The sequence below is a fragment of the Galeopterus variegatus genome, unplaced genomic scaffold, assembly GCF_000696425.1.
Source record: "Galeopterus variegatus unplaced genomic scaffold, G_variegatus-3.0.2 Scaffold164, whole genome shotgun sequence".
Classification (NCBI taxonomy): domain Eukaryota; kingdom Metazoa; phylum Chordata; class Mammalia; order Dermoptera; family Cynocephalidae; genus Galeopterus; species Galeopterus variegatus.
Genome location: NW_007726275.1, coordinates 339481 through 354578, shown reverse-complemented (window position 1 = coordinate 354578; position 15098 = coordinate 339481). Strand labels below are relative to the sequence as shown.

At 49.0% G+C, this 15098-nt stretch overlaps 1 protein-coding gene across 1 annotated transcript in view; it reads right to left on the bottom strand.

Moving 5' to 3' along the window:
- The window catches only part of CUX1 (cut-like homeobox 1), a 347657-nt gene that overhangs the window by 32763 nt on the left and 299796 nt on the right, over positions 1-15098 (bottom strand). The window contains exons 13-20 of the mRNA XM_008594606.1: positions 14325-14373; positions 13399-13495; positions 11693-12058; positions 10497-10562; positions 9130-9231; positions 6103-6935; positions 4011-4176; positions 3345-3401 (exon numbers count right to left, since the gene is read on the bottom strand). Of these exons, the coding sequence (XP_008592828.1) occupies positions 3345-3401; positions 4011-4176; positions 6103-6935; positions 9130-9231; positions 10497-10562; positions 11693-12058; positions 13399-13495; positions 14325-14373 (1736 nt within the window). The remainder of the gene's footprint in view (positions 1-3344; positions 3402-4010; positions 4177-6102; positions 6936-9129; positions 9232-10496; positions 10563-11692; positions 12059-13398; positions 13496-14324; positions 14374-15098) is intronic.

Genomic DNA, 15098 nt, shown 5'->3' with positions numbered 1-15098 from the left:
CCCCCGTCCCCCCCCCCCCCCACACTGCTACTGCCTACAGTGTGAGGTCAGGAGTGATGGGCGATACCTGGAATGAAAGACAAGCAAAAGGGAGACTCAGAGAGTCAATCCCCAAGGATGACCTGCCATGCTGTTTTCCATATTAGATATCAGAGACAACCCTGTATATAATCACGCTCCCTCCCACCTGCTAAGGCACTGGGGACTTTGAAAGAAGCCAACACAAAAATGTTTGCAGAAAATTAAGACTTACCAGAAAATATATTAACAGGTAAATGATCTGAAAATTTGTCCTTTGAAAGCCTCCTTAAAAAAAAAAAAGTTACTTATATGGTTGGCATGGAGCTCACTGCTCACCTTCCTCTTCACTGAAGCCTCATCAGCTTCCAAGAAAAAGCCATAGGTCACTAGTGACATGGGTGGTTAAAAATGGCATCAAATTTCCTTCATGCCCAATGCGGCCATCCCAATACTCAGATTATCAAAGGAACATGTAGAAATGGTTGTGTCCACTGAGGAGAAAAGAATGATAATGCGACTGGAACTTCAGTTTCTCTCCTCATTGTAAAACTGATCATCACATTTGACATACACATCGTTAAGGAATGTGGAGACACTGAGGGGCAAAAGAGCTGGGCAGAGAGGGGCAAGCGGGGATTCTTCAGCGAGGAAAACAGGTTTCTGTGCCAGCAGTGGTTGCTCAGGTAAGGGAGGTTACTCCACTCACATGGCACTTGATTGCCATGGTAACCAAGCACACAGCCATCTCATTAGGCCCCCACGACCTCTGCTGAGACCATAACCCCGCTGAGGGGCTGTGACTGGCCGAGCAGACAGAAGGCAAGTCTTTGAAAGTCCTGCATACCTGGGATGAAGGCCTGAATTCTCAGGCACCGAGTGCTTCTTACCAACAGTGAGGAATGAACCACACCAGGGATGGAGCCATGTGGAGCTGCTCCAGGCAGAGACCTGATGGAGCTACCAGCAGGGACAGAGCATCTTTCTGAGCCCAGGGGCCTTTTGGAAGGGTTACATGGTAGGCACGGTAAAGCAGGAAACAGAATCCTGGGGAAATCTCAGCAGCAGAAGCAGCTTAATGTCCTGGCTATGGAAGCACTGCTGAAAGTTAGGTTAGGATTTACTAACACTCACTGTTAAAAAATAATTCTATTTTCTAATCTAAATTCCATATACTGAAAGCATAACCACTTTAGTTTTTTGAAACTTTCTTGAAAAGATAACAACTGATAGTAAAGAAATTTCAAACAAGCAGAACTACTGCCCACAATCTTGCCACTCTATGACAAACTGTGATAACCTTTCCTTTCCTCTTGACAAGCACCTTGTGGTCTTCTCAGCCCAGAGAAACATTTTTGCTTAGCTACCAACATGATTTTAAATGTTAAATTTTCCTATAAAAAGGATTTTTCTGTTTTTCTCCATAGTCGCCATAATTATTGTTTCAACTGGTGGCTTCCTTGTTCCTGACCGACAACAGCAGTGTTGGGTAAGTGACCTGCCATCAACCTCCCCTCTTGCTGGGGTGACACCAGGACAGAGCCCTCCGCTGCCTCATCACAAAACCCACTAGCAAATTCTACTGTACTCAGTTTTATCCAGAGGTTCACTAATCTGCAGACTTCCCAAGAGTTTTCAGTGACTTTATTCTATAAAGTAATTTGACATTTTACAAATATCATTTACATTCCTCTTAGGAGCCCAGTGTGTTTTTCCTAGGTTGTAAATGTGACTGTCGTATGAATGTTCCAGCACAGTGGTGATGATCTGCTACAATAAAAAGTAAAAAGCCATTCTTTGAGGATTTGTTCGGACATGAAGAAGGTTTGGCATTGATCGTAACAGACCTGGAACCAAGGGAGACTTCCTGTTTTATTTAGGAACGGGGGTTTTGATCTAGAAAACATCAGTCAGGTCCCGCCAAGTTTAGCCCTGCCTCTGAAGAGGCAGCAAACGCTCAAGAATAAGGGAGAGGCCAACTTTCCATCAGAGCAGGAGCCGAGGCAAATTTTCCATGTAAACCTCCACAAAACTGTAGCAGAAACAATTACGTCCATTATTTTCCCTAATGTATTCTGAATGCAAGCCAATGCTGGAGAAGTTCTCTGGTCCTCGTTAATTAAATTGGCCAGCCCAGAAATGAAGTGATCCTTCTACAGATCAATGACCACTCCATTTAGATGTCCAGCCAAGGAAAGCCACGGTGCAGGTGAGATCCAACCTCTGTCCCTATTTGGTCAAAATCAAACCAGAACTCCTAAAGCACGCAAACATCTCAACTAGGACCCTGGATACAACGACACACTCTGGCTGCATCTGCACGCGGGTCTCAGGCCCTGCAGCAGCGGCAGCCGTTGCCGACCAGCTGTTCCCCTCCCTACGCATGTTTCTCCTCATAAAGCTTCCAGCAGGCTGGCGGGCTGCACACTCCTCACTTAGCTTTGTTTGTGTTTTCAATGAATCAATGGGATATGGAGACTAATCAACATGTTTAGAAAAATAAAGAAAGGAAAAAAGAGGAATGGCTCACGATGCTGGCTGTTCCTAAAAGCTGGGTGAGAAAGCGCAGCCACAATCATGGGCTCAGAGCAGGAGGGAGCAGTGGCCATGGCCACAGAGGTGGGCTGCGTCCAGGCATCATGGCCAGGAATCCTCCGGGCAGAAAGAACAAGTCCAACCAGAGACATCTCAGGGCTCTCAGATGATGAGAGACGTGGCCGAGCTTCATCCACCACCCTCCACTGCCTGCCCCTAGGCTCCATTTCCAGCCTTGGTTCCACTTCTCTAAGCATCACCAGCTCTGCATCTGATCACACCCTGAACTGTCCAGTAGCTCCTCAGCTCCTTCCTTCCTACCACCCCCATCCTCATGCACCAATCTTCCCCTCTCTTGCTCAAAGTCTGACTGGGGCCTTTTGGATGAACAAGATGTCCCCCTAACATGACCCTGCTGGGATGGCGATGCCTGCCCGTGCCTTGTCTCCTCCTATGAGACTGGAAGTTCCCTGAGCACAGAATCTGTCTCTGACTTGCACCCGGCCCTGAACGCAGACAGCAACAGGGCCTAGCTTGCAACAGAGCAGCGAAGGAGCACTTTACTGTGGGCCAGCGAATGCCAGAGGAGCCTCTCCACTCAGCTACTGACTCCCGCTCTCCATTAGAAAATAAGACCAACAGGAATCCAGTTTGCCCACGGAGTACCATATTTTTAGCTCAACCAATCCAGAACAAGGGATCCCTTTGAATCTCCCACAGATTGAGAGGACAGAAAAACATAAAAGGCAGTGACATATTTCATAAAAAACCAACAGAAATAGGCTGGTTACCTGAGCTCACACAGCCCTGCTGTAGGGGGTCCTGTAGTGATGTCACGGAATGGAGGACTAAACAAGAAAAAGGGTTACAATTAAAGGAGGGACCAAAGCTCTGGGTGCCTTTAAAGCTTCCTAACTGAACGTAGCACTGGGAGAGACAGACCCACAAAGGCCCAAGGGGTGGGGGTCTCAACTCCCCCAGGGAAGGGCTGGGATTGGGGCGTGCAGGCCTGGAAGGCACTGTTGGTGGTAAGCTAGGCGACAGCCCTTGCCCATGGCATCTTTAACTTCTATGCCTTTGGCTGATTTTCATTCTGATTCCCTGATTTAGCTACTTGACTTTACCTATATTTACGTATAAACAGCATTTTCTTAATTGGTAACTCATTTTCTGCTGCTTATCAAATTAGTCAGGCACAATCTTCTCTTTCCCCAAAACTAAAGTCAGTCCCATGGCAACAGGTTGTAGATGAAGGAGGCAGTTTTCTCTACCTCCCAGCACCAGCCCACATAAGAGGGGGTGGCTGGCTGCCTCCTTGAACAGATTCCTCCCCCAACCCCCCAATACTAGCCCAGGGCGGGGCTGCTGTCACCAGGTTCTTGCTGAGATTGTGGCTGGCCGCCTCCCCCACAGATCCCTCTTTTCCCCGGTTCCCTCCTGGGGCAGGCTGCCATTACCTGGCCCTTGCTGCTGCCCTTGGACGGGCAGGACACCCTGGCCCAGCTCGCCGTTCAGCCAGAGCTGCATCCGGATGAAGGGTTCTCGGCCTTTCTGGGTCAGCTTGCTCCATGGCTTCGGCCTGGACAGCATGTCACTGACGCTGCCCTGGGACAGGCCTAGAACCTGGAGCGGCAACCAAAGACACATGGCCATCAGTCCCTAGGCATGAGCCTGGCTCCACGAAATGCCTCAGTGGTGGCACATACCGCGGGATGCAGGCATGGCAGAGATGATGACACACAGGGAGGCTCGAGTGCTGACCTCTGAGCATGGAACCACAGCCTGGTTCCATGACAATTTGGGCTGGGGAATAGGCATTTCAGGATCACTGGCGGGCTGATGCCTGGGCACAGGGGAGCCACAGTTACAGTCACAGGGTGACTTTCAGGGACTTTCAGCTCCCAGGGTGAAGCGGGCTGTGAGAGGGAGGAGAGGGATCCTCACCCCAGGGTCTCGAGTATGCCAGGGCTGCAGGGTTGTCACCCTGACAACCTAAGGAGGACACATTTGAAAGCATCTTGCTCTAGCCTGTGGTACAAGGAGAGGCTGAGGTGCCGGGTGAGAACCTCTACAGAGGCAGCGGATGCCAGTGGGACGTGGGCAGCTGGTATCCTTTGCTGGTGCTAAGCCAGACTGGTATCTAGAAAGGCTGGCTCTCTCTGATCACATCCTGCTCAAAGGTGGGGGCACAGAGGTGAGCTGGTAGGGACGGGGAGCCAGTCTGGGAGTAAGATTCAGCTGCAGACAATTGACAAGTTGCATGCACATACCCGAGTTTTCTTATGCTCACATATGGCCATACATATGTATAGGCACAAACACCCCACACAAGACACAGATGCAGCCCTGAGATATTTAGGGGCTGCCTCCGATCACTCTTTTGAAAAGTTCTCAAGTTCCAGAATAAACTGCACTCATGGGCCAAACAAGTTCAACGCTATTAAGTCTCTGCTAAATTTAAGGCATGAGCACAAATGTCTATTTAAATGTTCTCAAATGGTATTTTTACAACACTGAACTAGAAATTTCAAGGGACTTTAAATTCTTATCCTCACTTCTATTCACCCCCATCACCTTTTGCAAAATCGGAATAAAGAGTTAACAATCAGATATCATAAGGATTCACAGCGCAGTATATTGCAAATGTTGATCTCAAGGCAGGACAGCATGGTGTGGGGAGCATGCAGGGCCCCTCGGGGGCCACTGCTGATCCAGCCATGTGTCCACCCAAGGAAGTCTAACCTTTTAGGGGAGTGAAGAACCTTTCATTATGTTCAGCAATTCATTACTTAATCTAAAACAACACTGGGGCATTATGTTTATTTTAGATTTTACAGGCACGGTAAATTCCCATTATCCAGAATCTCAGTTACCAGGGAAGCGCCAAGAACAGAAAGAGTCTGGAAGCTCATCCATGAACTAGAGCATGTTCCTGAGACAGGGAAGGGGGCTGTGGAGGCAAGGGCAGCCCCGGGCAGCTCTGCCTGTACCACCACTAGTCATGGATTCCTGGGCAAGTTGTGTCTCCACAGGCTGGACAATACCCAAGTGCCTGCTGAGTTACATGAGAAAGGTACATGCATGCTTTACACAGCTTTCTCTATCAGGTCCCTTTTGCTTCTCTGCATGCTGGCTGACCCTCTGTGTGATGGGATCAGATCTTTTTTGGCCAAAACAGCCTGCAGAAGTGCTTCTTGGCTCTACTTGGCAGCGGAGACTGGACTTGGACTTAGTCACCTGCCAGCTTGGGGCAAGTAGTTAACTTCCCTGAGCCTTGGTCTCCTTATCCGTCAAATGGTGATTTTACCATCAGCCTCCCAACGTAACTGAAAGGTCCAGCCCAGACTCTGGTCTGCAACGGGGGCTCAGCAAATGGAATCAGGGAGCTGGAACAGTCACTACTAGCCAATCCGGAAGTTTGGGAGTGGAGGACATATGATGCTCTTGGGTTGACTAAAACAGAAATGGCCACATCCTCCAGGACAGCAAGCAAGTCCTAAGCAAGGAGAAGAGATGGGGAAACCAAAGCCCCCAAATCCAATCCCTTACCTTCTCCCCGAAGATCCTCTGACAGATGCCATTCTTGGCCAGCTTCTCCTTAACCTGCCGGGTGAGCTCGATGGTGTCCACTTCCTGGTACATGTAGATCTCATACTGCTCGGGGGTCAGTGGAGGGACCGAAGGCTTGGTAGGCTTTGCCATGGGCACGATAGGGGAGGAAGGCAGAGGGCTGTTCTGGGGTGTCTCGCTGCGGCTGGCTCCAGTCAGACTCAGCTCCGAGCTCTGGGAGTATGGGGACTCGGCGTTGGGCCACTCTTTCCAGTACTCGGACGACGAGGGTCCTTGGAGCTGGCTGCGCTCGGCCCGTGGCTGGCTGCCGCCGCCGCCCTTCTCTTTCCCACCACTGGCTTCTTCGACCTTGGTCTCCTCGGAAGCTGCGGCATTCCTCCTCTCTGGCTGGACTGTGCTCCACCAGTGGTCCTTCCAGACGCCGCTGCGGCCCAGCTCATTTTTCACGTGTCTCAGAACCCCCTGCGTGGCATCAGCTGCACCCTGGGGGTCCAGCGCGGGGGCCTCCTGGACCTCCTTTTTGAGGGCTGGGGGGTTGGGCAGAGCAGATGCGCTGGCCTCGGGAGCTGCGGGGGGCTTCTTCAGGGAGACAGTGAGAGGAGAGTAGCTGGACACGGTGGACATGGGCGAGGTGGACAGTAACTTGGGGGTCAGGATGGCAATGTCCGTCTGGGACAGAGGTGATGGTTTTAAGGCAGGGTCAAGGGCAGCCTGCTGGGCCTCCATTTCTCGGCGGGCTTGCTGCAGGATGGAGCGGATGGCGTCGTCGGAGTTGCCGCTGCTGGATGCGGACGAAGGCTGGGCTGGCTCTGCTGCATGGAGCAAACACAGAGGTGAGACTGTGATGCTACTGCCTCCTTCAGTGGGGCACACACTTCTCCCAGCCCAACTTCATTCACCTCAATCTACCACAAAATGAGGATTCTTTGGGAGAAATACACTGAATACACTGCTATTTCCCCAACACTTCCCCATCAATGAAACATTAGAGCACCTTGTCTGAGCAGTGAGGACAGAGGACTGGCGCTCTGCTAAGTGACCTGATGGCCTCGGTTACACACCAGCTGAAAGCGAGGCCTGCCCATCAAAGGGTGGGAGGAAGGGGGAGCATGAAAATGCTCAGCAATGTGTCTGCCTGGGCTTCCTTCCCCTGAGAGTTTTAAAACTTTACATTAATTATCCTGTGTCACATTCCAAAATTCTAAGTGTTTTTTCTAAATTCTAGAAATTCTAAATTCTAGAGTTTTTTTCAAACTCTAGAAGCATAATTTCTATTAGTAATTGCAACAAGAGATCAGAATCTTCCAGTGATAAATGACCATATTTAGGTCAGCTCAAATTCTCTTCTGGGTGGACAACTGTGTTGTGGCTGGCAGCAGTGAGCCTCACGGAGAGGAAGAGAGAAGGGAAGTGAATGAGGTTCAGGGAAGTCCCTGGCCCAGGAGCCTGGGGCTCTGTGGGCTTGGAGAAGCAATAAGGTCTTGCCAGTCAGTCCTCAGTATTCCCATCTGTAGATTGGGATAGGTAACGGGCTAGATCAGTGATTGTTAACTAGGGCTGTGCATCAAGTCACCTGCTGGGCTTATTAAATGCACATGCTCAGGCCACACCCCTGGTGCCTCCAACTGAGTAGAAGTGTGGGGCTGGCCCAGCACCTGCAAATGGTATGATCTGGGAATAAGAAATGCTGGCAAGGACCTGGAGAAAAGGGAGCCCTCCTAAACTGCTGTGGGACTGTGAATTAATGCAGCCATTAATTATGGAAAACAGTATGGAGGTTCCTCAAACAACCACGGATAGAACTGCCATGCGATCCAGCAATCCCACTGCTGGGTATATACGCAAAGGAATGGAAATCATCATGTTGGAGGGACACCTGCACTCCCATGTTCATCACAGCTCTATTTACAATAGCCAAATATGGAACCAACCTAAATGTCCATCAATGGACGACTGGATAAGGAAAATGTGGTATGTATACACAATGGAATACTACTCTGCCATAAAAAAGAATGAAATTCCATCATTTGCAGCAACGTGGATAAATGTATAGAAAATTATGTTAAGTGAAATAAGCCAGGCACAGAAAGAGAAATACCTCATGTCCTCCCTCATAAGTGGGAGCTAAGAAAAAGCAAACAAATAAAAAAGAAAGAAAGATACAACAATCACAATAATTCGCTGAACTTTCATAAGGAGAGAACAGAACTGAAGCCACCAGAGGTGGGAGAGGGGGAGGGCGAAGGGGGATTGGTGAGAAATTTGTAAAAGGTTGCAAAAAAAAAAAATGATTACATTGTGTACGGTTGAATAGACTAATTATCCTGATTTGAGAAACATACTGCACACAGGTATTGATATTCAACGCCATACCCCACAGAGATGTACAATCGATTGTGTTTCAATATATTAAGAAACAAAAAACAAAAACAGAAGGTAATGATATGGGTCTGTAGCATGGTGTTCCTCTCAAACAATCAGAGCTTAACCAAGAAAAAGCTGAAATGTGTGAGTTCTTTCTTATCGGGAAGCACAGCTCTTAGGGAACTCCAATTCCTGAGGCAGGCCACGGAGGTGTTCATCTATTCACAGAAGCCACTGCTTTTAGCTCGCAATGTTCAATTCCATAAAGCAGTTGGGAAGAATTTATTTTTTGTGCATTCTTTTTTGGTTGCGTTTGGTCAGGTATGATAACGACCAAATAACAAAAGCCTGTATTGCATTTAAGAAAGGATACTTGATACAAACTACTTGCTAATTTAAGTGAAGAAGATTCTAGGCCAGGGGTACTTTTCTTGAGCTGATGCTATGGAATGACACTCCAAGAAGATGGTAACTACTAGCAAAATACAGACCACAAAGATCTGCTCTCCTCTGCATATGCCTAAATGCTTGAAAACATACGTTCACTTTTTTTTTTTTTAAGTTTCTTACTGCTGGCCAGAACACTCAGGGATGATTTTTAATTAAGTTTGGAAGACAGGGCCAAGGAAGTAGAAGCCATACCAGTTTTCTGCACTTGGAGCTCCCTTTTGGCTTGTTCCAGGATAGACTTGATTGCTTCATCGGAACCAGTCTCTGAGGCTCGGATCTGGGTGGTGATGTTACCTGCAGAGAGAAGTCACAGCAATGACATCAAACCCAAACTGGAATGCAAATCAGCGCTGCACGAAGACGTCATTCTGATAAACAGCCCCAAGTTGAGGCTGATGATGGTAAGGAGGTAGGCATGGCCTCCCATTGGCCTGTTCTTGCTGTGAGTGCAAGTTCATAGCCTGTACGGAGCAGGAAGGGCTTTCTGCAGAATCTACCTTATGGTAAATGTCATTCAGCCACTGGGAGCGGCTCTCTCATTTGCCCTAGCTGGACATCACCCGTGGGTTAGTACCAGGGAGGACAAATCATTTAATTCAGTATAAAAACAGATGAAAAGGTTACAAGGCAATGTTTTTCATGAGTCATTTAAAAACAACTCCAACAACTGCTTTGGCTTGGGACTATTTTCAGGCTCTGTACATTACTGGAGGCTGGTATCCCCAAACAAGACAAACAGGAAGGAAAGCTGAGGGTGGAGGCTGACTGATGATTTATTGATTATTTGGAGGCACAAGGCTTAACTTAAAATTTTGGGATTATCACATACTTTCTTTTGAACATTTATGAAGGAGGAGAGAAGCCTGCGGAAATTCCTAAAGGATAAGAATGCACGGGGTTGCTTTGCAGAGCAGCCACAAGTGCAGACGCACTGAGGCTACCATGGCCCCAGGGCTGGCCCCAGTTTTTTTTGGAAGCTGTCTAGATCTTTTACTTTTTCACTATCGTACTAAATATGAACTGCCACATTAAACCATTTAAAAGCAAGTATACCACAGGGACAAAGCCGCATTAAAGATGCAGCCCCAAGGAGTGCAGTAGAGGTTGGCTCACCGAGGCCACAGGAGAGCCAGTTGCATTTGGAACCAGTCCACTCCATAGGACCTTTAACTTATTTCAGAGTTAAAAGTATAAGGAAGCAGCAGTATCTGATCTGACTTGGTCACCTGACTTTTTTCAGAGCGACAACTGTCATTCTTTCACCTGCTCCTGAGAAAACGGGAAGGGCATCACTGGAATCTGCCAGGGGTTGGGCTGTGCACGTAGGGGACTCATCTCAGTGAGGCCTCTCCTCACCTCGGCTGCGCTTGGACGACTGGGCAGCTCAAGGAAGGGGCTAGGTGGACTTGAACCCGTGCTTTGTTTTATACTTACTAGCTGTTTTTCCATCAGGTTCCAGGCCAGAATCACACTGCACAGTTTTAACCCCAATACACAGCTAAGGACATGCTGCTTTCTAGGTTACTGACTGCAAAGAAAAACACCTGCCTGCAACATACCTTCAGACCCACTTCTTCGTTTCGGTACTTCCTGAAATAGTCTGTTCAGGCTCTGGCCTGGATTCTCTGTTGAAAAACAAGTGTGGTAAGAACAAAACAATCAGGGGAATGCTGGTGTCGACGACATGGGCTGTGTGACATGGAACCTGAGCCGCCTGTTGCTAAAGAAAGGGCTCAGGGTTTCCTGCGCAACTCAGGGTTTACCAGAAACTTCGGAGAGGCCCTTCCCTGGCTGACTGGCCCACAGAGGCCACGGCTCTACTGCGAAAGGAGATCAGACAAACCTAAGTTGCGGCCTATGGCGTCAATGCCAAGAGGGCCAGAGGGAGGGAACTGCCTCCAAGCAAATCAACCACCAGCCCCCAGAGCAAGGCTCCCATTAATCATCCAAAGACATTCAATTTCAGTTAACATCACCAGAAAATGCTCTATGTTCTTGGTGCAAATTGATGCTGTTCAAAACATTTCCCTTCTCTGTCTGAATCTAAATTTCAGGGTGTTTCAAACGTGTCTGATAAAATGACCTCTCTCTATCACTGCCGACTGAACAGACTGATCCCCTGTTCCTAAAGAGGGAAGAAATTCTTAAAGTGTGAATGTGATCGACTCGTTATCTTTTTATGGAGGGTGGAGTAGGAAGGGTGTTTGAATAAAACCTTCATGTGTTTTACTCAAGGCAGGTGTGTTTTGATCATATCACTAAACAAATCACTAACGGAACACAGACACTGTAGGTAAGGTGACCAAGGACACACCCTCTCCTGTGGGGTATGAGATGTGTGCTCTGCACAGAACCAGCTCTGCATGAAGATCGAGCTCAGGTGCTGCTGCTGCTACGGGGCTGGATGGCACATAGGGACTCCTCTCAGTGTGAGGCCATACCCATGGCCGACTTATCTATGGATGCTAAACGTCCTGGGATGCTGTGCATGATGGAATTCCCTCCAATTCAATACCTAGTACTGAAGTACTGTGATAACTAAGTGCAAGGTGCTGAGCAAATTTCAAAGGCCAGCTGTCCCAAGTCTAACACCTTTAGTTTATGCCAGTCGACCCTCAAGCTCTGGAAAGGGTAGAACTGAAGAGAATTTGACCTGATGTGATGTATGCATGTCCCATTGCACACGCAGACACGCACACACACAGAGCTCTGTGACAGGCTCGCACGCTGCCGCCCACTCAGGCCCATCTCTCACCTCTTTGTCTGCCTTGGATGCTGCGCAGGGCCAGGATGTTCTGCTCATCCGAGAGGAACTGCTTCATCTTGTGAAAGGGCTCCTTGCCACGCACGGTCAGTTTATTCCACGGCTTGGGCCGGGCCAGAATCTCGCTCACAGACCCTTGAGACAGTCCCAAGACATAATGTCCGAAAATGCGCTGTCCAATATTGTGCTTGATCAACTGCTCTTTGACCTGCCGGGCGATTTCTGCAGTGTCTATCTCCTCGCCCTCGGAGATGCTCCCAGCACTTTCTGACTGGCTGGGAGATGGGGCCATGCCATTTACATCTGGGCTTTGTTGTAATGGACTTGGGGAAGATATGGAGTTTGTGCTGTATGGACCTGTTGAAAAAATCATGCTTGTGCTTCCTGCTTCCTGCATGGCCTTGGAGTAGAAGGACTGCATTAGTTGTCGTTGGAGGAGAGAGTTTAGTGCAAATTTTCCTGTAGAAGCCAGGGGGAGGCTGGGGCTTGCCAGGGATGTGCTGAAAAAGTCTTGACTTAACCCCGCTGGTGAGAACTGGTGTGTACCATTAGTATTGGAAACCTGCTCCCCTGTGTTGCGGGGCAACTGAGAAGGAGGGGAGGCCGGCAAAGGTCCAGGGCGCCGACTCTCAGGCTGGTCTTTCCCTTTTCTCCTGGCTGACCCTACAAGGAAGGGCAAACAGAATGCATTATGGGGGATTCAAAAGGGAAAAAAAAAACCAAGACCAAAATGCAAAGTTTGCCCCGCAAAAGGGAAAAAAAAGTGCAGATTTTACAAGGGCCAATGAGGTGTGTTGGTTTGTTTTTTGATTGAATTTGTAAATCAGCCAAACGAGGCCCCCCAAAACGAGCAACATGCATTCGTGTTTGCACCTTTCTTGTACGTTGCAGCCTGGAGAATCCCCTTGACATAGGTTCAAACTCCTAAAGTGACAAGGAGCTGGTAACACACACAGGAAAGAGTTGACAGGTCGCGGGCCTCTCGCTGGGCCGCGAGCATTCCAGCTATTACCAGAAGGGCCCGCCTGAGGAGCAGCCAACACTGACATTTTAGGACCAACGGATTCGCTCACACCACTTGCTCTGAGGTGAATGCACCGCACCGAGTCCACTCGATCGAAGGCACGCACATTTTAAGAATGCAATTATCATCGAAGCCCGAGACACCTTTAAACGGTTTACCAGCTGCCAAAACCAGAAGCACAGTCAGTGACGCCACCATTTTGGGATGAGCAAAGAAAGGCTAAGGATGGGGGATGTGTCCCCACGGAAAACCTGACGGAGGAAGAAGAGGTCCACTGAGCCTGGATGGGCAGGGGCTAGCCCTCTAAGTAGCCCCTGGCAACACCAACAGACAGAGGCCCCGGTCACTTCTGCCCCCGGCCTATGTGCGGCACCACTATAAAAAGATCAGAAAAGCAACATCCTCCGAGCTGTCCTTCTCGGGATTGCCGGCCACACTGCCCCTATCTGACCTCCGCAGACGCCCTGCGGCTCACAGATCTCATCGTCAGCTTTAAGCAGGGTGGGGTGGGGTGGGGAGAGTGGTGAGGAGGAGGAGACCACAGACTCGTTAGTCACGTTCTTGTCAGCCAATGATGCTCCACCATGCATCAGCCCAGACTCACGGTTCACCTGCCTCTTGTCTGACCCCTGGAAGCCAACCAAGCACCGCACGCAAGACCCGGTCAACCTACCGCTCAGGTCACTATTGGAGATGCGTAGCGCGGTGTTCTTGGACTGCAGTGAGCGGTTCTTCTCCAGCAGCAGCACCTCCAGAGGCTTGGCTGCGTCCTAGATGGGGCAGAGTGGGGCTCACCATGGGGCTTGCACGCGCAGCCACCCACCTGCCCCCAGGGGCCACCAGGCTTGGCCCCCTGGCTCTGCCTGCCCGCTTTTCCACACAAGCTTCCTATCTGATGCTCAAACGGGTTACTTTAGGAAGCTGATTTCCCAAGATACCTGAGACAAGCATTGAAGTCATTTAAGTTCCTTTTAAAAAGAATTAACTTTGGTGGAAGTTACTTTTCTTCTTCTTAAGACTTACATTACTTCTGGACAATTAATTATTCTCTATTCTGTCCCCAAACTCAGGTGGTCTAAACCTGTGCCTTGTTTGGCAAAAGAACTGGCTGCCAAGCCACAAACCTCTGTCAGAAAGTGACTGTAAAGTTAACTCTTTTTTTTTTTTTTTTGCCTGACACAAGATGTCATCTGCCTTTTGGGTGTCAGGAGTGAGATTCATAAATTTTAATCGGATGCAAGATGACCCTGGGCCACTGTCTCCTGGCCCCAGTGCCTTCTCCACCGAGGCAGTGCACTGTTAAAGTTCCTAAGCCAATTCATTTTTGGCTAAAATTGCTTTTAATCCATGCGCTTAGTAACCTGCCCAAGTGACATCACAATTCCACTTGAATTGAGTTACCAGATTGGAAAATGCTAACTTGTCTCTTTTTTGCCTCTTTTTGATTAAAGATAATTTGCTTTCAGTTGGTTAAATGTTGTTGAAGAATTACTCATCAAATGAAATTGAGGGTCTCATATAAATACAGAGACTGGGATGCGTGCCTGAGGGACCAGCAGCGGTGCTGGTGCTAACGCTGAAAGCAGTGAGGCCATGTACCTGTGTCCCAGCTCCCTCCGATGGCGCAAACTCCATGGACTTCAGAATACTGAAAGATCAAGACAGGGTGGTTACTCTCCACTCACACCGTTGATAACAGCCACACTAATAAGCATTAGCATTACAATTTCCTGCTCTCCGGGAACTGAGGAACTGACAACTTTAACAACTTCCCTGGCAGTAATATAATCTGACGATGTCTCTAGAATTAAACTCCAACTAGCAGTTGGCTAGCAAAAGTTTCTTGCCCAGCATGTAAATCATTCCATATGGAATCACACCAGGTCTGTTCAGAGTATAATTTTAAAGTTTAACACAGACATAACATTGTGGCAAATGGGATGTATTTGTAAAGCTTAAAGGGAAGGAAGGAGTTGTAATAAGGAAGCCAGAGAGAAGGGAACTCATCACCCCAAGCCACGCCCACATGCTCCCTTGGTAACTGGCACCCACTGGGACCAGGGGACATTGGCAAAGAGCAACGTCCCACACTCGGATGGCTTAAGGGCCAACGAACAGACCTCCTCTGCAGCCCCTGATGGGGAAGGAGCGCCAAAGACAAAGGTGGAGCAAGGGAAGGATGGCCTCTCCACTGCTCCCGTCAGCACTGCAATGGGCTGTGCCCCCTCACTGCAGTCTCTGGACCGTCTGAACAAGTCCAGAAGCTGAACGAGGCCAGCCCCCAGACACACTGTCTCTGGCGGTCCTTTTGCTGTGCATATTCCCTTCTTTCTGTGAGTACCAGGGAGAAAAGGGGAAGTGAGCGTACGTGCC